Below are 26,458 nucleotides of genomic sequence, written 5' to 3'. Positions count from 1 at the left end.
GAGGTACAGAATAGATATGAGATATATAAATTATACTGGCACCGAATTTTATATAGAAAACATTCCACAAAGAAAAAAGGGTAGGGGGCTAAAGTTAAAGCATAAAGGTCACAGGACAAGATACCGGCCTCATCAGGAAAATTAAGTAGAAACAAATCTGAGGAACAGACAAATTATGGCATGATTATTTTACATAAGGGTGCTTTTCTGAAATTAAACATTTGTAGTTTCTTTAAACATAACATTTCTATTTGAAAACATTTAAGTGCATTAGTATTTATGCACAATTAAATGTGTAGTCTTTAAAGAAATATGTAACGACTTCCACGTGTCTAGAAATTTGCCATTAAATGCAAAAGAAAACAGACTTGTAATTTTTACAAAATCATCCTGAACATAATTGAGACCAGGAAACTGATCTTGCTCACTGGATGCATTCCCAGACTCTAGCAAGTACAGTGCCTAGTAGTCCAACCTACACAGCACACAAATACTGATAAACAAGAGGATACAGTACCAGATTCAAATCTCTATTTAGAATTTTTCAATGCTAGATTAGGCTCTCTGGTTTATGGGGATTGGATACCCACTATTTTGACTACTCCTCATGATATGTACTCTGTGCCAGTTAAGTATATATAGATGACTAAAAGCTATAGCCTTAAATTTATAAGGCTTTACAAATGTATACATTCTATATTAGACTCAGATTAGTTAGTAGTATTGTTTTAATAGTAATTTCCTGCTTTGATAGTTGTACTGTGGTTTTGTAGCTAATAACAGGGTTAAGGGTAATATGAATCTGTACTACTTTGCAACTTTCTTGTACATCTAAATTTCAAAATGAAGTGAAAAATTTTAACTAGAAATACTTACTGCACCAAGTGATGGTCCGTATCTTCCTGTGGCAACTTTACACACATAACTGACAAAATTGGAAATAACACCTAAGAAATAAATCACATTTCAGTAATTTCAGTGAGGTATAAAAATGGCTTCCATTTCTGACCTCCACCCCATGAAGACCAACAGTTGGGTTTCTTCCCCAGTCAAGGTGCAGGCATAAATACTTATTCTGCCTATCACTTCAGATATATTATAGGAAAAGCAAAGTCTGACCCACTCCACCACTTACTAAGTAACACAGGGTCATTCACTCCACCTCTTAATTTTCATTTTCCTCATCCATACTGTATGAAGAAAGACTATGGCCCAAACTCACCAACTGTTTGGGAATTCTCTGGACTGCATGCTATACACTAAATCAGACTCTGTGGAGTAGGACCAGGGAGTCTGTATTTTACCCAGTTTGCCAAACGAATGTGCTGCAGATCTAGACTAGATGATTTTTTAGGTCCCTTTGGCACCAATGTCATTTGACCTTGACTGTGGCTAATTTCAAAAAACAACTTTCTGTGGAGTAGGAATTAATGGCACTTGAAAGAGACTCTTTGTACTTAGAACAACATTAATGCTTGGGGGAAAGAACTACATACACAGGCCAAAGACGTTACTCAGCTTCTGTTTTGAGGGACTAGATGCACATGAGTAATAACAACGATTAAGTACCCGCTCTGGACCTTGTGGTAGATGCTTCTATTTTCATCCCTTCTACAACCCCATGTCATGAGAGTGAGTACTATTACCCTCAGAGAGGTACCATCTTTTCTGCAACATTATACAGCTGGTAGCAGACATAGGATCTGAACCTAGGTCTTCCGTCTCTAAGTTGAGTGTATTTTCACTACACATAACTGGCAGATACACTGTTTTTAAATGAAAGGATTTTAGGAATGAATTTTTATACTTTACGGCTTTAAGTACATTTTGCAAACAAAATACATTTTTTTTGAGACAGTTCAGTCGCTCAGTCGTGTCTGACTCTTTGCAATCCCATGAACCGCAGCACACCAGGCCTCCCTGTCCATCACCAACTCCCGGAGTTTACCCAAACTCATGTCCATTGAGTCGGTGATGCCATCTAACCATCTCATCCTCTGTCGTCCCCTTCTACTGCCTTCAATCTTTCCCAGCATCAGGGTCTTTTCAAATGAGTCAGCTCTCTGCATCAGGTGGCCAAAGTATTGGAGTTTCAGCTTCAACTTCAGTCCTTCCAATGAACACCCAGGACTGATTTCCCTTAGGATGGACTGGCTGGATCTCCTTGTAGTCCAAGGGACTCTCAAGAATCTTCTCCAACACCACAGTTCAAAAGCATCAGCCCTTCTGCACTCAGCCCTCTTTATAGTCCAACTCTCACGCCCACATATGAAAACTGGAAAAACCATAGCCTTGACCAGACGGACCTCTGTGGACAAAGTAATGTCTCTGCTTTTTAATATGCTATCTAGGTTGGTCATTAACTTTCCTTCCAAGGAGTGAGCGTTTTTTAATTTCATGGCTGTGATCACCATCTGTAGTGATTTTGGAGCCCAAAAAAATAAAGTCTGACACTGTTTCCACTGTTTCCCCATCTATTTGCCATGAAGTGATGGGACCAGATGCCATGACCTTAGTTTTATGAATGTTGAGCTTTAAGCCAACTTTTTCACCCTCCTCTTTCACTTTCATCAAGAGGCTCTTTAGTTCTTCTTCACTTTCTGCCATAAGGGTGGTGTCATCTGCGTATCTGAGGTTATTGATATTTCTCCCGGCAATCTTGATTCCAACTTGTGCTTCCTCCAGCCCAGCGTTTCTCATGAGGAACTCTGCATAGAAGTTAAAGAAGCAGGGTGACAATATACAGCCTTGACGTACTCCTTTTCCTATTTGGAACCAGTCTGTTGTTCCATGTCCAGTTCTAACTGTTGCTTCCTGACCTGCATACAGGTTTCTCAAGAGGCAGGTCAGTTGGTCTGGTATTCCCATCTCTTTCAGAATTTTCCACAGTTTTTTGTGATCCACACAGTCAAAGGCTTTGGCATAGTCAATAAAGCAGAAATAGGTGTTTTTCTGGAACTCTCTTGCTTTTTTGATGATCCAGTAAATGTTGGCAATTTGATCTCTGGTTCCTCTGCCTTTTCTAAAACCAGCTTGAACATCTGGAAGTTCACGGTTTTTTGAGACAAGCAAACTTTAATCAACCAACTGCCAATTTAGCAGCATTTAGGAACCTGGAATCCTGAGTTATCATTTTCAAGCTGAGATAAAGAAATGCTGCTAAGTCCAGGATGACTAGAGTGGTTCCATGTTAATGTATCCTTGCAACAAAATGAACGAACTCATTCTTGACAGTCTTACTGGAGAGCTCTAATCAGAAGCTTTCTGGAAACTGAACACACTTTGGAATTGAGTGTAAAGTTATTGAACAAAGATCCACATGATTAAGGCAGCCGAGAAGTCTGGGAACCACTCATCTATAAAACGGTGGGCCTGAGCTAAAGAAACCAAGGCCTTGGGAGACAAAAATGACATGCTTAAGTACTACACCAGCTTGTATCCTTCTCTGTATACAATCTGAAAAATAAATATGTACTGAGGATTACTGTATACACAATGTGGCTGTAATCATTCCCTTTGTCCCTTCTCCAGACAGGTGAGAGGCACTTAAACTCAGGACAGGCCCAAGATGAAAGCTGATTACCTGCAGATAAGTATACTGCCATGAACTGCTCTTGACCCAGAATGTTCACTATGCTGGAGGAGAAGCTCCACAAGACATACATATTGGCTGCCATGTGAAACAAGGAGAAATGACTGAACGTTGACAGCAACATTGGAGAACAAAGGACCTCTATAAGAGAAAGAAAACATCCTGTAATTGTGCACACACAGCCAGGGAAAATGATCCAGTTTAGACTTTTTTCATTACCATTATGAAAAAAACATGCACAACAAACCAGAGCCAGTTAAAAGACTGGATAAGATGGTTTAAGATAGCATTTTTCAAAGTGGTACAAGCTACCTTAAATCTCTTTTCTATAGCAACCAATAAAAATTCTCAGGTCAACAAAAGCAACTTGTCCCATGGAAAAAGTTAGCTAGAAAAAATAATTAGTAAATTATTTAAATCACAGAAAGAAATAAAACTGTATATAACAGTCTCTTTAAAGAGTAAACTTATAGTGATCACTGATCTTAAGTCACAAAAAACGTATTATGGAAACCTACTATGTGCAAGGTACATTTTAGGTGTCTGGATACAGTTGTAAGAGAAATGAGGTTCCTGTCTGCCACGAGCTTACAGCCTATCCTCCAGATTTTGCTTATAACTATTGACAAGTTAGTCATATTTCTTATAGCACTTCAATTACCATAAAGCATATTTCCTTCATATTACTTCTACCTCAAAATAAAAATCACACAAGTTAGACTTACTTGAGGCTGGATTGGATGTGAAGTATCTGATCATTGTCCGCTGCAGAGAAGGTACTCTCCACAAACAAAATACAAAAACATTTGCAGCTATGATACCTACAAAATAAACATTTCTAATTTAGGAAATTAAAAATAAAAACAAAGAAAGTCTGATCAAAAGTCCATATGAATCAGATTTTCTACCACATTAAAGAGTATCACAAAAAAACAAGTTATTACATACTTGGGAGAGGGGGTAAGTTAGGAAAAGTAAGTGAAATCAATGTTTTTGAGTATCAAAACTGTCACGGGTTGGTAAGTCAGAAAATTCCTGTAAAACTGCAAATGTTCTAGGAGGTAACTTCCTTCACTCAGCTCCATATTTTACTTCTTCTCAATAAATAAGCAGATCTGTAATTACTGTTTGAAAATGGCCAAGTCAAAGACAGAAGTAATGTACAGAATTAGGTTCTTTGGCCAAGAGTAAAAAAGCTTTCTTTTTCCAAAAGGAATGGTATGCTTCTTTAACTTCTGAACAGCTTTCAGAAACACCTATGTATCATCTGTGTAGGGACTTCCCTTGTGGCCCAGTGGTTCAGACTCTGCATTTCCACCACAGGAGATGCAGTTTTGATTCCTAGTCCAGGAACTAAGATTACAAATGCTGCTCAACACAGCCCAAAAATAAGTCTAAAAATAAAAGAAGATCATCCATATAGACAAAGATCCACAGGTCTGCAAAAAATACTCATTATTTAAGAATTCACGAATAGTTTGGAAGAATTTTGCAATTGCTTTTGAAAATATGTTTACATGTGGGAGTCAGGTGACTTTCATTTTTCTGCAAGAACTGAAGTTGCTAGAACTACCACTAAATTAAGCTTTCTGACAAAATAGTTAAATAGTTAAAAAAAGTCTATTGACTAGTAGGTTTATGACACAATAGTTAATTCTAGGGAAGAACTAAGTTATTAAGAACTGCAAACTTTAAAAAATACATTAATTTTAGGTACCACAACTCCTTACACATAGTAGGCACACATCTACTTCAATTAAAGAAATTTAAACATGTATTCATTCATTCCTTCAACCTCTTTAAGCAACAAGCAACTAGCCCTTTCAACTTCTTCAATTCTAGCAACATTCTGCTAAGCCAGAATTTCTAATCTAGTGCTCCTTCTACTAGACACAGACACAGATAGCCAAGGGGATTTCTTTTGACCTTGGTCACTCTAGGACTTCAGACACCAAACAGCTCCTTAACTGGGAAACAGTATATGCTGGTCCCCAGAAGCAAGTGAGCAGGAAAGGAGGTGACAATCCTCTGAAGAAACAGTGCACACTGTCTAAAGTTAAGCATGAAGAAAACTAGCAGGACTGACTCTGTCCTGTTTACACTGTAACCCGGGCAAGAGGCCTAACATCTCAGCCTCAGTTTTCTCTTCTGTTTAAAAAAAAAAAAAAAAAAAATACCTCAAAGAGTTGAAAGATGACTAGATGAGAAAATATGACTAAATGTAGTGATCACACAGTGATAACTCAAAAAGTGAAAATTATGGTATAAAGGGAATAGCCTTTTTAGGTCTGAATCCTAAAGGTATGCCCTTAGAAGGTTTGTGGCCTGTGGCATTTCATGGCCTTCACTTCAGTTTCCTCATTGTAAAGTGAGAATAAAACTCGCTAAACATCATAAAGGTTGTATGTGTGTGTGTATGTGTCACTCATTCATAACTGACTCTTTGTGACCACACAGACTGTAGCCCACCAGGCTCCTTTGACCATGGAATTCTCCAGGCATGAATACTGGAGTGGGTAGCCACTCCTTTCTCCTGGGGATCTGCCCACCCCAGGGATCGAACCTGGGTCTCCTGCATTGTAGGTGGATTCTTTACCGTCTGGAAGCCCCATAGTACATACATCTAGTATGTAGATTACTCCAAGAAAATGGTTCCCTCCCCCTCCTTTTCCTTTTCAAGATACAAGTGTTTAAAGTCTCTGTTTGTATCTCCATTTAAGAGAAGGGTTACTTGCCTCCTCCTAACCCAGTCATGCCTAGGACTAGCTTGGCACTATTGATTTGGAAAGGTTGCTGGTGCCTCAGTGCCTACCTTTGCCAAAAGTGATGCACTTGATTTTATCAGCAAGAATATGGAATAAAGACCTCCAAAACTTCTCTCCTTCATAAAAGCAGTGAAAAAGTTGGCCCCAAAAAAATGTTAGAATCAACTTTTTCAGAACTCTGAAAACTAGCCAAAGGCTTGTAGCAATCCAACTTTTTTTTTTTTTTCTTAAGAAAAATGATGAAACTCAGTAAGAATAGTGAGCTTTGAGGCATTTTAACCTGCTCTAATCCCAGGCCCCCACTTTTCAGATATAAGTTACATGAAAACAATCCACTTTCCCAGTGCTGCCTGGCAACCACCAGAGACTGCAGACTGGAGCTGAATCTCTTCCAAAGCCTTGTTCCCAAAGAACTATCATCATCTGACCTATCTGATAATAATTTATTGGAAGACCCCACAAGCAAGGATGTCTGTATTTGATCTGACTGGGAGCTCAAGTGCAAAATTCATTCCCCAGGAGGAATCTGTCAAAAGCAATTATAGTCAAGTGTTTAAGTTCCCAGCTGGCTGAGGTGATGGATAATAGAGACTAAACAAAAATCTTAAAAGGAAAATATTAGCAATGAGATATTCACAGGTGCTTACAAAACCTCACATATTCCTGGGATCTAGAAAGTCACAAGAATAAAAAAAAGTAGACTTCAGGATGGTATTTGTTACTAGAGACAAAGAATGATATTACATAATGACAAAAGGGTTAAAAAAAAAAATCTTTATATCCATGAGGAAGATATGACAATTATAAACATATATGCTACTAACAATAGAAACCCAAAATATATGAAGTAAAGATTGATAAAACTTAAGGGAAAAATAAATGACTCAATAATGGTTGAGAAACTTCAACACTTCATTTGTGACAATGGATAGAATTAGATGATCAGCAAGGATGTAGAAGATTTTAATACTATAAATCAACTTGACCTAACAGACATCTATAGAACATACCACTCAAGAGAATACACATCCTTCTGAGATGCACATGGACCATTATCCAGGACAGATCATATGTTTAGCCACAAAACAAGTCTCAATAAATTTTCAAACTGAAATTTTCAAAACTGAAATTATAAAAAGTATATTCTCTAACAACAATGGGATAAAATTACAAGTCAATAATACATTTGTAAAATTCAAAAATACGTGGAATGTAAGAGTGAAGTCCTCCCGCTTTAATGTTTCTAAAGGAATGTTTACAAAAAAGGGGTATCAATGCTTCCTGTTTGTAAATGTGTATTCATGGTGAATAAGGAGAAGAGGAAGACTTGGGTACTCTGTTGGCATGTTAAGCACAGAGAGGGATGCTTGACAGCATGCTAACTGAAGCCAGAGCAAGTATGTCTCCATCGGGTTATCAGGAACTCTTCAATAGAAAGCTGAGGCCTTAACTGACTAGTGATTGATCACATTGGATTTGGCTACAAGATGGAAGTGCTGGCTGGGTTAAGCATCCAAAGAAAAGAATGAAGCAGACTAAAGTGTTAACCTAGGTTTCTGGATTTGAAACTGAGCTTCTCGTCACTCAGGTACAATTTTGTGATGATATTTTTGCCTGGTTGTTTTTTTTTTTTTCTTTTTTTTGGTATTGCTCTTAAGAGTCTTTTCTCAGCATATTATTCTGCTCTTGCCTCTGCCCTCTTTGGGGCACTTCAGTTCTGCATGCTACCCCCGGGATCTCTACTGTTGCTATGTGAATGACAAGATGTAAGTGACCATTATAGTAAATGCTCTTTGTAAAAAAAAAATTTTTTTTAATGTTTTTAAAAATGTATACATTTTATGGGCTTCCCAGGTGGCCTAGTGGTAAGAACCCAAACCCACCTGCCAGTACAGGTAGATTTAAGAGACCAGAGTTCAATCCCTGGATCGAGAAGATCCCCTGGAGGAGGGCATGGCAACTCACTCCAGTATTCTTGCCTAGAGAATTTGAAGGACAGAGGTGCCTGGCAGGCTGCAGTGCAAAGGGTAGCACAGAGTCAGACATGACTGAAGCAACCTAGCACACACACAAATACATTTTATAGCCTGGCTTATCAATTTGATATTTTGCTGTCAAGTACGTTTTTCAACCTATATTTATGCATCCTATTAATAAATGCTAGTGATTAAAAAAATGTGAAAATCACACAGTCTTAAATAACCAATAAACAAAGAAGAAACCACAAGGAAAATTAGGAAGTACTTTGAAATGAATGGAAAAAAAAAAAAACATAACTGCCATGAACTGAATTGTGTCCCCCTAAGATTCATATGTTGAAGACCTAATCCTTAACAGGATGGTATCTGGGGATGGGACCTTAGGAGGTAATTAGATTTAGAGGTGGGGCCTTCATGATGGGATTAATGTCCTTATTAGAGAGATACCAGAGAGTGTGCTCTTGCTGTATCTGCCATATGAAGACACAGCAAGAAGGTGGCAGTCTGTAAGCTAAGAAAGATCTCACCAGAAACTGACCATGCTGGACTTCGAACCCCAGAATTATGAGAAAATTAATTTCTGCTGCTTAAGCTACCTGGTCTATGGTGTCATATTTTGTTACGGCAGATCATGCTCAGCCAATACTAAAACTTAGAGGATATAGCAAAAACAGGGCTGTGAATGCCTACACTAAAAAAGACCTCAAAGCAATAACCTAAGCTTCTACTTTAGCAAACTAGGAGAAAAAAAAAGAATAAAGTAAACACAAAGCAAGTAGAAGGAGAAATAAAGAGTTTGGATGAAGTAGAGACTAGAAAACTAGAGAAAAATCAATGAAACTGAAAGCTGGTTCTTTGACATCATCAGTTGACAAACCTTTAGCTAGACTGACAAAGACAAAAAGACTCACAATACCTAAAATCAGGAAAGAAAGCAGAATGTTACTACTGACCTTACAGAAATAAAAAGGATTCTAAGAATACTATGAACAATAGCATATCAACAAATGAGAATAACTTAGATGAAACTGACAAATTCCCAGAAAGACAAAGCATTGAAACTGACTCCAGGAAAAAGACAAAATCTGAATAGGCCTTTATAAGAAGTAAAGAGACTGAATTATTAATAACAATAAAAAAAATTCACATAAATAAAAGCCCAAGGGCCTCCCTGCTGGCTCAGTGGTAAAGAATCTGCCTGCCAATGCAGGGGACACAGTTTCGATCCCTGGTCCGGGAGAATCCCACATGCTGTGGAGCAACTAGGCCCATGCACCACAACTACTGAGCCTGTGCTCTAGAGCATGGGAGCTGCAACTGCTGAAGCCTGCACACCTAGAGCCCTTGTTCCACAAGAGAAGCCACCACAATGAGAAGCCCACATACCCCAACCAGGAGTAGCCCCTGCTCACTGCAACTAGAGAAAAAGCCCATACAGCAATGAGGACCCAGCACAGTCATAAATAAATAAAAAAAATTTTTTTTTTAAGGAAAAAAGGAAAGCCCAAGACCAGATGGCTTAACTAGTATATTACATTCCGAGAGCTGCTATAATTAATTACTACAAACTAGATGGCTTAGAACAATAAAAATGTATTCTCCTACAGTTCTGGAGGACAGAATTATCAACTGGGTCATGTTTCCTTATGAAGAATCTAGGAAAGATTCTGTCCTTCTTCCTAGGTTCTGGTGGTTCTTGGCATTTCTTGGCTTACCTTGGCAGCACCTCTCCAACCTCTGGCTCCCTCACTTCACAGGCCCGTTTTTTCTCTTGGTGTCTTTCTGGTCTCTTCCCTTATTATAAGGACACAAGTCATTGGATTCAGGGCGTACCTTAATCTAGTATGATCTCACTAACTATTTCAGTTAAGATAACACTGAGTTTCTGGGTTACTCTATTTCAAATAATACTCTGAGTTTCTGGGTGGACCTTACCTTGACATCAAAACCAGACAAAGACATCACAAGAAAACTACCAATATCCATTATGAACACAGATAGAAAATCATCAAGAAAATACTGTCATATCAAATTCAGCAGAATATAAGAAATTATAAACCATGCCCAAGTGAAACTTCTTCAGGAATGCAAAACTGGTTCAACATACTGTAATCAATATAACACTCCATATTAACAACATTGGAAGGCTCACAATTCCCAGTCTAAAAACTTAAAATACAAAGCTACAGTACTCAAGACAGCATGTCCAAAGGATATGCATATTGACCAGTGGAACGGAATCAGAGTCCAGAAGTACATCCATACATCTATGCCAACTGCCTTGTTTTTTTTAATTGTGGTCCCAGACAATTCAATGGGAAAAGAATAGCCTTTTTAATGACAAAGGAAGCAAGACTACACAATGCTGAAAAGACAGTCTCTTATGTAAAGAAAAAGAAATTAGTCATTTTTTAATTCCATACACAAAAATAAGACTCAAATGGATTAAACCTAAATATGAGACCAGACACTATAAAACTCCTAAAGGAAAATATAGGCAGAACAGTTTCTGACATAAATGGCAGCAATATCTTTTTCAACCCATCTCCCAGGATAACGGAAATAAAAATAAACAAATGGGACCTACTTAAACTCAAAAGCTTTTACAAAGCAAAGGAAACAATAAAATGAAAAGACAACCCACAGATTGGGAGAAAATACTTGCAAGCGATGTGACTGACAAGGGATTAGTCTCTAAAATTTATAAACAGTTCATGATGCTTCACAGCATCAAAACAACCCAGTCAAAAAATGGGCAGAAGACCTAAATAGACATTTCTCCAAAGAAAACACAAAGATGACCAAGAGGCACATGAAAAGATGTTCAACATCATTAATTATCAGAGAAATGCAAATCAAAATTACAATGAGATATCCCCTCACACCAGTCAAAATGGCTATCATAAAAAATCTACAAACAAATGCTGGAGAGGGTTTGGAGAGAAGAGAATCCTCCTACACTTGGTGGAAATGTAAACTGGTACAGCTCCTATGGAGAACAGTATGGAGTTTCTTTAAAAAACTAAAAATAGAGCTACCATATGACCCTGCAATCCCACTCCTGGGCGTATATCTGGAGAAAAACATGAGCTGAAAGGATACGTGAATCCCAATGTTTACTGCAGCACTGTTTACAATAACCAAGACAGGGAAGTGACCTAAATGCCCATCAAAAGAAGAACGGATAAAGAAGATGTGGTACACATATACAATGGAATATTACTCAGCCACTGAAAAGAATGAAATAATGACATTTGCAGCAACATGGATGGACCTTGAAACTCTCATGCTGAATGAAGTCAATCAGACAAAGAAGGAGAAATATCATATGATATCCTTTATATGTGGAATCTAAAAATAAATTATACAAATGAACTTACCAACAGACTTATGGACTTAGAGAACAAACTTATGGTTGGGAGGAAAGAAGAGGCGAAGGGACAGTTAAGGAATTTGGGATGGACATGTACACACTGCTGTATTTAAAATGGATAACCAACAAGGACGTATTGTATGGCACATGGAATTCTGCTCAATGTTATGTGGTGGCTTTTATGTATAGCATGAGTCCCTTGGCTGTTCATCTGAAACTATCACAACATTGTTAATCAACTATCCTCCAACACAAAATAAAAAATTAAAAAAAAGAAAAAAGAATAGTCTTTTTAACAAATGGTGCTGAAGCAAGTAGCTATCCACCAGGAAAAGAATGAATTTGGACACCTTCCTCAAACTGAATACAAACCATAATTCAATGTGAATCAAAAACCTAAATGTAAAAACTAAAACTCTTAGAAAAGGTGGAAATTTTTGTGACCGTGGATTAGGCCACAGTTTCCTTGATATAACACTTAAAGCACAATAAAATAAGAAATTTCATTAAAATTAAAAGTTCGTGCTGCAAAGAACACTATTAAAGTGATGGCAATGCACAGAATAGGAAAAATATTGCAAATTATATGTCTAAAAAAGATCTACTATCCAAAATATATAAAGAAATCTTACAGCTCAACAAAAAGACAACTCAAAAAATGAACAAAGCAAGACTTCCCTGGCAGTCCAGTGATGAGGGCTCCGTGATTTCACTGCAGAGGGCAAGGGTTCGATCCCTGATCCAAGAACTAAGATCCCAGCGTGGTCCAGGCAAAAAAAAAAAAAAAAAAAAAAATCCTTGGACAAAGAATTTTTTTTTATTTGACTATGCTTGGTCATAGTTGTGGCATGTGGGATTTAGTTCCCTGACCAGGAATTGAACCTTGACCCCCTGCATTGGGAGTATAGAGTCTAAGCCACTGGACCACCAGAGAAGTCCCTGGACAAAGGATTTAAACAGATATTTCTCTAAAGAATAAATGGACACTTGCATGTGAAAAGATGCTCGGGGAAATGCAGTCAAAACAATGAGATATCACTTGCCATACATTAAGATGGCTGTTATTAAAAGAAAGAAAAGAGGAAACTAACAAGTACCGGCAAAGATAAGGAGAAATGAACTCTTGTACATTGTTGGTGAGAATATAAAATGGTGCAACTACTGTGAAAGTCAGCAGTTTCTCAAAAAGTTAAACACAGAATTATCATATGATGCAGCAATTCCGTTCCTAAATATACATGCCAAAAAATAGGAAGGTACTAAAACACTTACACATAAATGTTCTTAGCAGCATTATTCATGAGAGCCAAAAGGTGAAAACAAACCAATGCCCATCGACTGGATAAATAAAATGTAGTGTATCCATACAACACAATCTTATTCAGCCTTAATACAATGGGAAAAGGTCTCTTCAACTGGTGTTGGGAAAGCGGGACAGCCATGTGTAAATCAGTGAAGAGTACACCCTCTCATGATACACAAAAATTAACTCAAAATGGCTTCAAGTCTTAAACATAAGATATGACACCTTAAAACTCCTGCAAAAGATCATAGGCAAAACATGCTGACATAAATCATACATAAGAAAACATAAAATGTTAGGTCAGTCTTCTGAGGCAACAAAAATAAATAAAAACAAAAACAAACAATGAGACCTAGTCAAACTTATATAAGCTTTTGCATAGCAAAGGAAACCATAAACAAAATGAAAAAAACAATCTACAGAACAGGAGAAAACATCTGCAAACTATGCAACTGACAAGGGCTTAACTTCCAAAGAAGAAATACAGATGGCCAACAGACACATGAAAAGAGGCTCAAAATTGCTAATTATTAGAGAAATGCAAACCAAAACTAAAACTATAATGAAGTATCACTGCACACTGGTCAGAATGGCCATCGTGCTGGAAAAGGTGTGTGGAGAAAAGAGAATCCTCCTCCTACGCTGTTTGTGGGAATGTAAGATGTTGCGCCCACTGTGGAAAACAGTATGGAGGTTTCTCTGAAAACTAGGAATTACCATATGATCCAGCAATCCCTCTCCTGGGCATATATCCCAGACATACCTCAAAAAAGATACATGCACCCCTATATTCTTAGCAGCACTTATTTACAATAGCCAATATATGAAAAAAACCTAGATGTTCATCAACAGATGAATGGATAAAGATGTGGCACATATATACAATGGAATACTATTCAGATATAAAAAATGAAATACCATTTATAGCAAGAAGGATGCAACTAGAGATCATCATACTAAGCGAAGTCAGAAAGAGAAAGACAAATATGATGTATCACTTATATGTGGAATCCAAAATATGACACAAATGAACCTATCGAGGGCTTCCCTGATGACTCGGAAGGTAAAGAAACTGCCTGCAACGTGGGAGACCCAGGTTTAACCCATGAGTAAAGAAGATTCCTTGAAGAAGGGCATGGCAACTCACTCCAGTGTTCTTGCCTGGAGAATTCTATAGACAGAGGAGCCTAGCTGGGCTACAACCCATGAGACTGCAAAGAGTAGGACATGACTGAACAACTAACACACACACGCACACATACGAAACAGAAACAGACTCACAAACACAGAGAACAGACTTGTGGCTCCCAAGCAGGAGGAAGCTGGAGGAGGGATGGTGGGCTGGGAGGTCGGGGTTAGCAGATGTAAGCTTTAGTATACAGAAGGGATAAACAGCAACATCCTACTGTATATATAGCACAGAGAACTATATTCAATATTCTACGATAAACTATAATGGAAAAGAGTATTTTAAAAAAGGAATGTATGTGTATAAATATATATATAACTGAATCACTTTGCTATACAGCAGAAATTAACACAACACTGTAAATCAACTACAGTTTTTTTAATTAAAAAAAAAACAGTATTCAGCACTAAAAAAGAACGAAATTTTGATATATGCTAAAATATGAATGAACCTGGAAACCAGTATGCTAAACAGAAGCCATACACAAAAACATACTTTATAATTCCACTTATATGATATATAGGCAAAGTCATAGAAACAGAAAGTAGAATAGTGGTTACCAAAGGCTAAGGGGTAGAGGAACAGGAAGTTATTGTTTAACAGGTACAGAATTTCTGTTTGCGATGATGAAAAGTTCCAGAAATTGATAGTGATGATGGTTGCACAACACTGAATGCACTTAATGCCAATGAATTACACATTTTATGACTAAAATGATAGATTGTATGTTATGTATATTTTATCACAATAAAAAAATACCAAAAAAACTGTAGTTGCTGATAGAAAAAGACAAGTAATAACATATGGAATCCTTATACATTGCCAAAGAGAATATAAATGGTACACTCACTTTAGAAAACCACCTGGCAACTCTACAGAAAGGACACAGGGAAAAGCAGATATCCACACTTAAAGGATGCACTTGGACTCTTACCTTACACCACCTTTTCATATGCCAGTTGGCCATTTTAAAGTCATCTTTGGATAAATGTCCAAATACTTTGCTCATTTTGTTATACCATATACAAAAATTAACTAAAAACTGATTACAGACCTAAAGCTAAGACCAAAACTATAAAACTCCTAGGAAAAAATAGGGGAAAAGTTTCATAACATTAGATTTGGCAATGATTTCTTGGATATGACACCAAAAGCACAAACAAAAAAGCAAAAATTGACAGATGTGACATCAAACCTAAAAGCTGTTGTGCAAAGAACACGAGTGAGAGGCAACCTACAGAATGAGAGAAAACATTTGCAAATCACACAGCTGATAAAGGGTTAATATCTAGACCATATAAAGAACTCCTACATCTCAACAAAAGCCAACCTGATTAAAGTGAGTGAAGACTCTGAACATTTATTCAAAGAAGACAGTCAAATGGCCAACCAGAATATGAAAAGACATGCGACACCATTAGAGAAACGGAAACCAAAATCACAATAATGTGTCACCTCACACCCATTAGGATGGCACTCATTTTAAAAAACACCATAAACAGAAATTTTCAAGTGCTGGCAAGGATGCAGTAGGATTGTAAAATGGTGCAAACAGTATGGAAAATAGGATGGAACTACCATATAATTTAGCAATCCCATTTCTGGGTATATATCCAAAAGAACTGAAAGCAGGGACACAAAGAGATGTGCACACCCACGTTCTTGGCAGCACTGTTCACAAGAGCCAAGAGGTGGAAGCAAAAGGCCATCAAAGAACAAAAGGATAAACAAAATGTGGTGCATACACAAAATGGAATAAATTATTCAGCCTTAAAAAAAGGAAGTCCTGTCACATGGTATAATATGGATGACCTTTGAGTACATGTTAAGTGAAATAAGCCAGTCAAAAAAGACAAGTACTGTATGACTCCACTTATATGAGGTATCTGAAGTAGTCAAATTATAGAAACAGAAAGTGGCATGATAGTTACCAAGGGCTGGGGAAGGGGTATAAAGGGAAATCATTGTATAATGGGTACAGAGTGTCAGTTTCACAAAACAAAGAGAGTTCTGGAGATGTTTCATAACAATGTGAATATACTTAACTTCACTGAACTGTACACTCAAAAATGGTTTAAATGGTGTATTTTATGTGTTGTTTTTTTTTTACCACAATTTTTAAGAAGTTAAACAGAGTACCATATGACCCAACAATTCCACTTCTAGGTATACTCAAATGAAATGAAAACATATGTCCACACAAAACACATATATGAAAGTTTGGCAGCAGCATTATTATAACATGAAGCCAAAAAGTGGCAATAAATGTCCAAAAACAGATGAATGAACAAAATGTGATATATCCATATAATGGAATATTATTTAGCCATAAAAAGAAGCACGTACTGACACATGCCACTGTAAATGCACTCTGAAAACATTACACCTAAGTGAAAGAAGTGAAATATTATACATCAGTGAAAGAAGCAGCCACAAAATGCCTCTATTATGTGATTCCATTTTTATGAAGTGTCCAGAACAGGCAAATCCAGAGAGAAAGAACGTAGCTGTCTAAGGACGAATGGAGGAGAGGAACAGGGAGAGACCTGCCACCGGCTATGGGGTTTCTTTACGGTCTAATGAAAATATTCTGGGCTTAGGTGATGGTGATAGTAGCACCAACCTGTGAGTATAATAAAAACCACTGCACTGTATTCAAGTTAGCACCTGAACAACACGAGTTTAAGCTTCACAGGGCCACCTATGTGAAGATTTTTCCAACAATAAATTCTATGTTACTACATGAGCTATGGTTGGTTGAATCCACAGATGCAGTGTTTGTGTCAGTCACTCAGCTGTGTCTGGCTCTTTGCAACCCCATGGACTGTAGCCCACCAGGCTCCTCTATCCATGGGACTCTCCAGGCAAGAATATTGCAGTGGGTAGCCATTCCCTTCTCCAAGGGATTTTCCCTACCCAGGGATCAAACCCGGATCTCCTGCACCACAAGCAGATTCTTTATCATCTGAGCCACCGGGAAGTCCTCCACAGATGCAGAACATCCAACAAAGTGCCATCTATAAAGTTATTCACAGATTTTTGACTGTGTGAATGGTCAGCACCCTAACCTCAAATTGGTGTCCAAGGAAAGGACGAACTGTGTTTTTATTTTTAATGATAAATTAAAAAAAGGATATACTGATTTGGAAAGCACTGTTTGGGGTTCAGTGATTTCAAGTCTATCTTCCTCCTTAGCCAAGGAAGGGGGTACAACCTCTTTTTCTATTCCCCTGAAAAAAGACTATCCCAGTGGAGTTCAGTAGCTAACTACAGCATCCCTTCTGTTTCTGAGATGGGCCAGTTCATCCCCCCATAGCTCTCCTATCTGACTGAAGCTAGACATGGCCAGTCTAGACATTGACAAGCACATACATCCACAGCAGCCAAAGAACTGAGTTCAGCAGTCCCTACCTCAGGTTCCCTGAGAACCAGGACTACAGGCACAAGGATCATTCTGTCGGCCTTACACAGTGGCTATAATTTCTTCTCCTGGAAAATATCCACAAAACAAATTAAGCACTGGTCCCACAGCATCCTGGAATCGGGGGAAATCCAAAAAGACTATCCATCTTCCATCTTCCTATGAAAGCAAGACTAACGACAACCTAAATATCCATTAATAGAAAACTTGTTACAATAGTATTCATTTGCACGGACTACTAAAGCACCATTCCAAAGAATGATCTGGGATGCTGGTAATTTCCATTTCTTGATCGAGGTGCTAGTTATGTAGATGTGCTCAATTTGTGAAAATTAGTTGCACATGAAGATGACATGTCCAAGTTCTTCTAGGTACACTTCAATAAAACATTTTTTTAAAGCATACAATAGATCTACTTATATCAGTAAGGAATGTCCTTTTAAAATACTAAGTGAAAAAAAAATAAAGATGTAGAGGAGTATGTATTACATGCTACCATTTATAGTTTAAACCATAGTTAGATGTAAACATAAACGCCTATAAAACAGATGCTTTGGAAGAATACATAAGCAACTAAAAAGGCAACAGTTATGGATGGGGAATGGAACCGGAAGTCTATAGTGAGTGAGATTTATTTTTTATTTTATATATTTGCTAACATTATTTTAATGTTACCATGCACATTTATTCATTTCACAATGATAGACGCCTGCTGCCTTGGGACAATCTGCTGCAATCTGGCTTATGAATCAGCATCAGATACCTGGGATCAGGGAAGGCTGTGTGGTTTATCAGAAAAGTAATGAGTGGAGGTTTGCTACAGCAGAAAGTGAAAGGATGTAATAAAAGGCGTATTTTCTGAACTAAAGAGTTTGTTTCCTATCTCCAGCCCTTCTAGCTGTGTGATCTCAGACAAGTTAATTAACCTCTCTGAGCCTCAGTTACCCCCCATTTGAACAATGAGGATACTTCTAACAGGGCTCTTAAGATTAATAATAAGGACTAACAATAATATGTGTATTTGCAAAGTACCTACTAACATGGTACTTGCAGCCTAGTTGGCACCCGAGCATTACTTTTCTTATCCTTTCCCCTAGAACTAAAACTAAAAAATAAACTAATCCTGGTAGAAACAGAAGAGCAAAGAAGAAAAACACAGACTTTAGAGGTTGGGACACAAGGATCAAGGGCCTGGGGTGCAGCAGTGCTTAAACTTTGGTGCTGACAGTCGACGCGAACTAGTATAGGAACTGTGACGCCAGCTTGTTGAGATTTTGCTCCCCATGTTCCTTCTCCCTGTCCCCTCCTCGCTCAGATACAATAATTTGGTGTGTTCTTCCCTCCCAGCTTTACCTGAAGCCCAATACAGTAGAGTCAGCATTCTGCCGAGCCAACAGGAAAACCTGACAAGTGTCTCACAAGCACCTCTAAAAGCTAGAAATGGAGGGGAAAACTCTCTGTGGGGGTGCCTGGGGACCTCCAGTACAGGCTTCAAAGTCTTGCAGAGTAAGGCAATACAGGAGACTAGCTGAAAGATAAAAGTACCAGGGATGAGTCTAACTTTGAAGAATGCTACTTGATGCACCCCCCTCATCCTACAGACACCAACTGAACTTTAATAATTTTTTCAGAGCAATATGAAGTTTAGGGAGATGTATCTGTAAAACAATTAAGACCCAAAGAAAGTCCTAAACTAGGTAAGAATAAAAAGATTAAGGGATTAAGACCAGTTCTTTGGTAGATATTGACACAGTGACTCCCAGGGACAAATTGAGATAGAAGAGTCAAAAACTAGGGGCAGCCATCAGCTGCTCTCAGCTCTAAGGAAGGACGTTTTCACCCCACCTTTCACTTTCTGCTGTAGCAAACCTCCACTCATTACTTTTCTGATAAACCACACAGCCTTCCCTGATCCCAGGTATCTGGATGCTAATTCATAGCACAGATTGCAGGAGACTGTCCCAAGGCAGCAGGCGTCTATCATTGTGAAATGAATAAATGTGCATGGTAACATTAAAATAATGTTAGAGAATACATGAATTTCACCTTAGTGATTAAGTAAATTATGATAAAGTAAATCCCTTATGATTTAAACTGTTCTTATTCAAACCTAGGAATCCAAAGAGGTGTGAATAAACCTGAGATACCCCTTGCTGCACCTAAAGCTAAGGGAACAAATGCATGTGCATAAAACATATTGCTGTCTGAATTTGCTATAACCAAAACCTTGCCACCCAGATTCAGGCAGCAAGGAATTCTTACATGAAACGTTTGGCGTAAAACTGCAAAACCTTTAACCTGCTAGAGATTTCAAGCTGCCAGTGTCTAGGTATGAATACTACAGAGCAAAGAAGCACACTAGTCTCACAGAGCTTTGAAGATTTCCTAGGTCAGTGGCCTCCTAAGGACTTCAGTTCTTTCAAAACACAAAAAGAAAAAAGAAAACCACTCAGAGGACCTCCACAATTCAAGGAAAAGGTGGCACAGAATAAATCTATCACCCCATAAATCAATTCCCAATAAAAGCCAGCCGAGCCAACCTCACTTCAGATCAACCTAAAGCAAACAACCAAAGCGAACCTCACTTCGGATCAGCCTAAAGGAAGCAACCAAAGTGCTAAATAAGCAAGTCAGTGGAGTGAACTGGCACCTCTGAAAAGAGACAAGATATAACTAAAGCATAAGTTTATTAACCACTGAAATCTTACTATGCGGCTAACTGATTATAATGCACCACGAACAAGTGTAAGGCTAGATTCACTGTTATCAGCATAATTATGTCCCGAAAGAGGAGTCTGAGATAACACTGAACAGATCAAAGAGCATTTCCTCAGCCTTTAAAAGTCACTTAATGAACCTGACAATAAATATTTAAGGTCGTTAGCATGACCATTCCGAAGAAGGCAATGGCACCCCACTCCAGTACTCTTGCCTGGAGAATCCCATGGACGGCGGAGCCTGGTGGGCTGCCGTCTATGGGGTCGCAGAGAGTTGGACACGACTGAAGCGACTTAGCAGCAGCAGCAGCAGCATGACCATTCACATTTATGTGATTTGAAGTACTTTACACTCAGGCTCTTAGTCAGACTGCAACGTCATCTAAGGGAAAGAATTCTGATTTTTAACTACCTCCAAATACCAACAACTTCTTTGAATAAACTATTTCCTGGCATGAAAAAGGTTTTAATTTCTGATCCCACGTTTCCTCAAATGTAAACAACAAAATCTTTATCATCTTCAAAGAACACTAGGTATCAACTAACTGTAAGGCACTCTGAAAATATCAAAAAAAATTAAAACTCTGCTACCCTAAAGGCTACTAATTTTCAAAAAACAAGCAAACAAACCAAAAAGCCCAATTAATTCCAATGGAAACACAAGTGTTACTACAGAGTTTCTTTTGAAAGTTATCATTTATTAAGATTTCACTGACTCATCAATTATATAGCTGGCAATATACTTTGAAAAATCTCAACCTTTTGATTCAAGATCTCATCAACACTGAGTCACTCAATAGATTTTAACCGAATGTCTTTACTATGTGCCATATAAACTGTCACCTTGCTTATTTAACTTATATGCAGAGAACATCATGTGAAATGCTGGACTGGATGAAGCATAAGCTGGAAACAAGATTGCTGGGAGAAACATCAAGAACCTCAGATATGCAGACGGTATCACCCTTATGGCAGAAAGTGAAGAAAAACTAAAGAGCCTCTTGATGAAAGTGAAAGAGGAGAGTGAAAAAGCTGGCTTAAAACTCAACATTCAAAAAATGAAGATCATGGCATCCAGTCCCATCACTTCATGGCAAATAGATGGGGAAACAATGACAGACTTTATTTTCTTGGACTACAAAATGACTGCAGATGGTGACTGCAGCCATGAAATTAAAAGACACTTGCTCCTTGGAAGAAAAGCTATGAAAAACCAGGACAACATATTAAAAAGCAGAAACATTATTTTACCAACAAAGGTCCTTCTAGTCAAAGCTATGGTTTTTCTAGTAGTCATGTATGGATGTGAGAGTTAGACCATAAAGAAAGCTGAGAGCTGAAGAACTGATGTTTTTGAACTGTGGTTTTGGAGAAGACTCTAATGTGGTATTGGAGAAGACCCTAATCCTGGGAAAGACTGAAGGCAGGAGAAGGGGACGACAGAGGATGAGATGGTTGGATGACATCAGTGATTTGATGGACATGAGTTTGAGCAAGTTCTGGGGTTGGTGATGGACAGGGAAGCCTGGTGTGCTGCAGTCCATGGGGTCACAAAGAGTCAGAAAGGACTGAGCAACTGAACTGAACTGTGTGCCAGATATATGCTAGGAGTTACAGCAAAAATGAAAAATCTCAACATCGTTCTCAAAGATGACACATGTACAATTATATAAAGCAGGTTGCATTCAGTTCAGTTCAGTTGCTTAGTCGTGTCCGACTCTTTGTGACCCCATGGACGGCAGCATGCCAGGCCTCCCTGTCCATCCCCAACTCCCGGAGTCCACCCAAACCCATGTCCACTGAGTCAGTGATGCCATCCAACCATCTCATCCTCTGTCATCCCCTTCTTCTCCTGCCCTCAATCTTTCCCAGCATCAGGGTCTTTTCAAATGAGTCAGCTCTTCGCATCAGGTGGCCAAAGTATTGGAGTTTCAACTTCAACATCAGTCTTTCCAATGAACACCCAAGACTGATCTGCTTTAGGATGGACTGGTTGGATCTCCTTGCAGTCCAAGAGACTCTCAAGAGTCTTCTCCAACACCACAGTTCAAAAACGTCAGTTCTTCCGCGCTCAGCTTTCTTTATAGTCCAACTCTCACATCGATACATGACTATTGGAAAATCCATAGCCTTGACTAGATGGACCTTTGTGGAGAAAGTAATGTCTCTGCTTTTTAATATGCTGTCTAGGTTGGTCATAACTTTCCTTCCAAGGAGTAAGCGTCTTTTACTTTCATGGCTGCAATCACCATCTGAAGTGATTTTAGAGCCCAGAAAAATAAAGTCAGCCACTGTTTCCCCATCTATTTGCCATGAAGTGATGGGACCGGATGCCATGATCTTCATTTTCTGAATGTTGAGCTTTAAGCCAACTTTTTCACTCGCCTCTTTCACTTTCATCAAGAGCTCTTTAGTTCTTCTTCACTTTCTGCCATAAGGGTGGTGGCATCTGCATGCATTATAAGTTATTAAAAAGTGCAACGAGTTCAGAAAAAAAAAATTCCCCCCTGCAGGAAATAATGTCTAAATCATAAGCTTGAAGACTGGATCAATTCCATCAGGGAACAGAAAAATGAAACCTTCCAGACATATGAAATAGTCTGAATGAAGAAACGAATGCATCTTTTCTCCACTTAAGTAGGTATCAAAAATTAAGAGTACCATTAAGTCTAACCATATTTGAGGGAAAGCAGTATTTTGCTATTTCTCTAGGAAGATTTTTTTCTTTTATCTGTACAACTGTTAACTTACAAATCCACTTCCTGAGTTTCTCAAATAACTAACTGCATAATTTTTAAAATATTGCACAAGTTTTACCTTGAAGAGCCAGAACTGTCTTCCATAAAGTGAAGTCACTCAGTCATGTCTGACTCTTTGCTACTCCGTGGACTGTAGCCTACCAGGCTCCTCTGTCCATGGGATTTTCCAGGCAAGAATACTGGAGTGGGTTGCCATTTCCTTCTCCAGCTGTCTTCCATAAAAGCTTACCAAAAACAAATGAAATTATCATGGTGATACACATGTTATGCTCACATTTAAAGAGGATCTTATAAACGGCATGGTGTAGAAGAGAAAACTGGCTCTAGGATGAGACAGACCTGGATTTTGAAACTCAGTTCTTACTTACTAGCAGTGTGACCTTCGAAAAGTTCCTTCTCTGAAAGCCAGTTTCCTTATCTGTAAAAGGGGAGATGACTACCCTGTAAGCAACCCTGTGAGGTAGGGAGACAATATGTATAAAGTCTGCTGTATAAATAAGGTACTTAATCAGCGTTCCCTTTCAGTACTTTAATAGGACAGTAATAATTACTCATAAGCTATTCACAAGCTAGGACTTTACAACAGAGATCATTTGATAAGTATCATACTAGATTAAAATTAGAAAATAACCCAGAGCCTCATATATACAGTACCTTTATGCCACAATATTTTCAAACCATTACATTAGCCTGAAGGTACAGAAATTCTGTCTTCTACACCACTGATGAGCACGGTACAAAAGCCATTGACTACGACATACTGTACCTTTTGGTTTGATTTCTCTTCCCTTGAATGGCTAAAACGTGTAAGCTAACACAAACCTGTCACAGTCCGCTGGCCATCACTTAGGTTATTCCACCACTTGTTAATCTAAAACAGAAGGAAAACAGCTTATCACCATATGGTAAATACTTTCAGTCTATGTAAATGAAAAGCAAGAAAGAAAATGCTTTGTGCATAAATAAGAGTCCTCATCAGTAAAATCTCTACTGAATAAGAGACATAATAAATATGTGGTAGAGTGGGAAGTACTGGTGTTTTACAGTCAGACAGCCTGCATTCTTTACACAGAACCACCGATCAGCTCTATGACCTTTGACAAACTACTTCTAAACTTCAGTTTCCTGACAGGTAAAATGGAGATGGTAACAGGTACCTAGCAGTACTATTGTGAGGAGTATCAGGACATATGTAAAGCACCTAGCACACCATCAAATAAGTGATTATTCACCAAGGCCTGATCTAGTTTTAAAATTCCAACCAAGAATATTTTCTACCAAAAAATACCTTACTTTAAGGTATAATATTAGATCGAGGTTTAGAAAAAGACAGAATCCTAATCTATCAGGGACACACATTGAACTTTTTATAATTGATATATGCCTAGAATGGGGCTTCCCCGATGGCTCAGTGGGTAAAGAACCCATCTGCCAATGCGGGAGACGCAGGTTCAATCCCTGGGTCAAGATCTCCAGGAAAAGGAAATGGCAACCAGCTCCAGTATTCTTGCCTGGGAAATCCCATGGAGAGAGGAGGCTTGCAGGCTATAGTCCATGGGGTCACAAAGACTCAGACAAGACTTAGTGACTGAGCATGCTGAGCTGATGTCTAGGATTTGCTTTATAGTAATCAGTGGTGGGAAAGGATGGGAAGGAAAGGAGACTAGATGAAACAAAGTCGCTGTGTGTCAGTAACTGTTGATGCAGGATGACAGGGGTTCATTATACTATTTTCTTTATCCTCTTTACTCTTTTACTTTACTTTTGAAATTTTCCATGATTAAAGTTTTATTCATGTATTATTTATTTATTTATTTTTGGTCACACTATGTGGCATGCAGGACCTTAGTTTCCTGACCAGGGATTGAAATCATGTCCCCTTGTAGAGGGAGCTTGAAGTTCTAACTACTGGACCGCCAGGGAATTCCCTCCATGATTAAAGCTTTTTAATTAAAAAATATATACATGTTCTCACCATGAAACTTGAGCCAGACTTTGTACACTAATACTGAAAGAAATCCAAGGTTAGGAAAAAAAAAAAGTTACAAATCAGTATGTATTTGATCCATAATCAACAATGATTTCATTTTTGTAATTCAGTTGACCCTTGAGCAGCAGAGGCTTGAACTGCACTGGTCCACTTAAACGCAGATTTTTTTCAGTAAATATGTACTACACCATATACACTATACCATCTGCAGTTGGCAGAACCCACCAATGTGGGACCACTGTTACGGAGGGCCAACTATAAAGTTATATGCACGTTTGCCACTACGTGGAGGATCAGCGCCCCAAGCCCTGCATTGTTCAAGGGTCAACTGTAAAATTAAATGTATGTGAGCTCTCACACCTTACTTGCTGCAGTAGTGTGGCATGGGTTCCCAGGACTTTCATTCCCCATGTTTTATTTATGTGTTACTTCAACTTTAACAAGATTTTACATTTTATACCCTATCATTTACCTATCTCAAACAAACTCATCTTTGGATGAAGATTATGCATATCATTTGTGTCATTTTCACCATTTGAAGGAACAATTTGGATACCAAAACTTTATACTTCAGAAGGCTGTAGCTTTTAAAGGGATCCAGGAATGTGGAATAGGTCAGCATTGCTATCTTCTCAAACATATTGTACTAAATAAAAACTTTTGCTCATTATTGCAGGTTTTACCCGCAAAATTACATCAACTGTTCTTCTGACAAAAGCCTCTCTAGAACAGATAGGGCTCATGCTTCTTGTGTTGATGGGGAAACAAGGAGGAATGAATCCTCCCTACTTAGAGGAACCTTAACTATCATTAAGAAAAAGAACACCCACGGCTGCCCTCTCAGCCTCTCACTGGCCAGGAAAAAAGTGGAAGGGGAAAACCGAAGAGGACACCAACTCATCTCCAAACTGGAAGGGCAGTGTGCTGTCACGAAAAAATAAAAGGAAGTGCCTGAAAATAAAAGATTCACAAACTGGCCTACAGGCTCTGCTCAATAAGCACTGTCAAATGAAACAAAATATATGCTTTCTCTAAAAGGCGAGGAAGGTCATTACAATGCATATGAAGTAAGGAAAAGTTCTAAAAGCTCTGCATTTGTACCCTTTTCTTGCAACCTCAATCCAAGCACAGTTAGAAACATCAACAGTAGGTATTTATCAGAGAGATAAAAACATAATGTCACTAAGAAGCTTTCTAAAATCCACACAGTATCTCTACCCCTCAAACATAAAACGCCCTTTGATTTCAACATGTACTCCAAAATCATCCATCCAGATGATGCAAGTAAAAACAGTGGCCATTAGAAGAGCCGGAAGAAAATGCAAAACAGTAATTTTTAACAACTATTTGTGGTGATTCTTGATATATGT

General features: G+C 38.3%; 1 protein-coding gene across 1 annotated transcript in view; it reads right to left on the bottom strand.

Moving 5' to 3' along the window:
* Positions 1-26,458, bottom strand: part of PARL (presenilin associated rhomboid like) — a 51,262-nt gene that overhangs the window by 13,049 nt on the left and 11,755 nt on the right. The window contains exons 4-7 of the mRNA XM_006056676.3: positions 23,921-23,969; positions 4,318-4,413; positions 3,584-3,733; positions 877-947 (exon numbers count right to left, since the gene is read on the bottom strand). Coding sequence (XP_006056738.1) covers positions 877-947; positions 3,584-3,733; positions 4,318-4,413; positions 23,921-23,969 — 366 coding nt within the window. The remainder of the gene's footprint in view (positions 1-876; positions 948-3,583; positions 3,734-4,317; positions 4,414-23,920; positions 23,970-26,458) is intronic.

Source organism: Bubalus bubalis, chromosome 1, assembly GCF_019923935.1.
Source record: "Bubalus bubalis isolate 160015118507 breed Murrah chromosome 1, NDDB_SH_1, whole genome shotgun sequence".
In the NCBI taxonomy this organism is placed as follows: Eukaryota; Metazoa; Chordata; class Mammalia; order Artiodactyla; family Bovidae; genus Bubalus; species Bubalus bubalis.
Note: the sequence above shows the minus strand (reverse complement) of the source record. Positions and strands in the feature narration are given on the sequence as shown.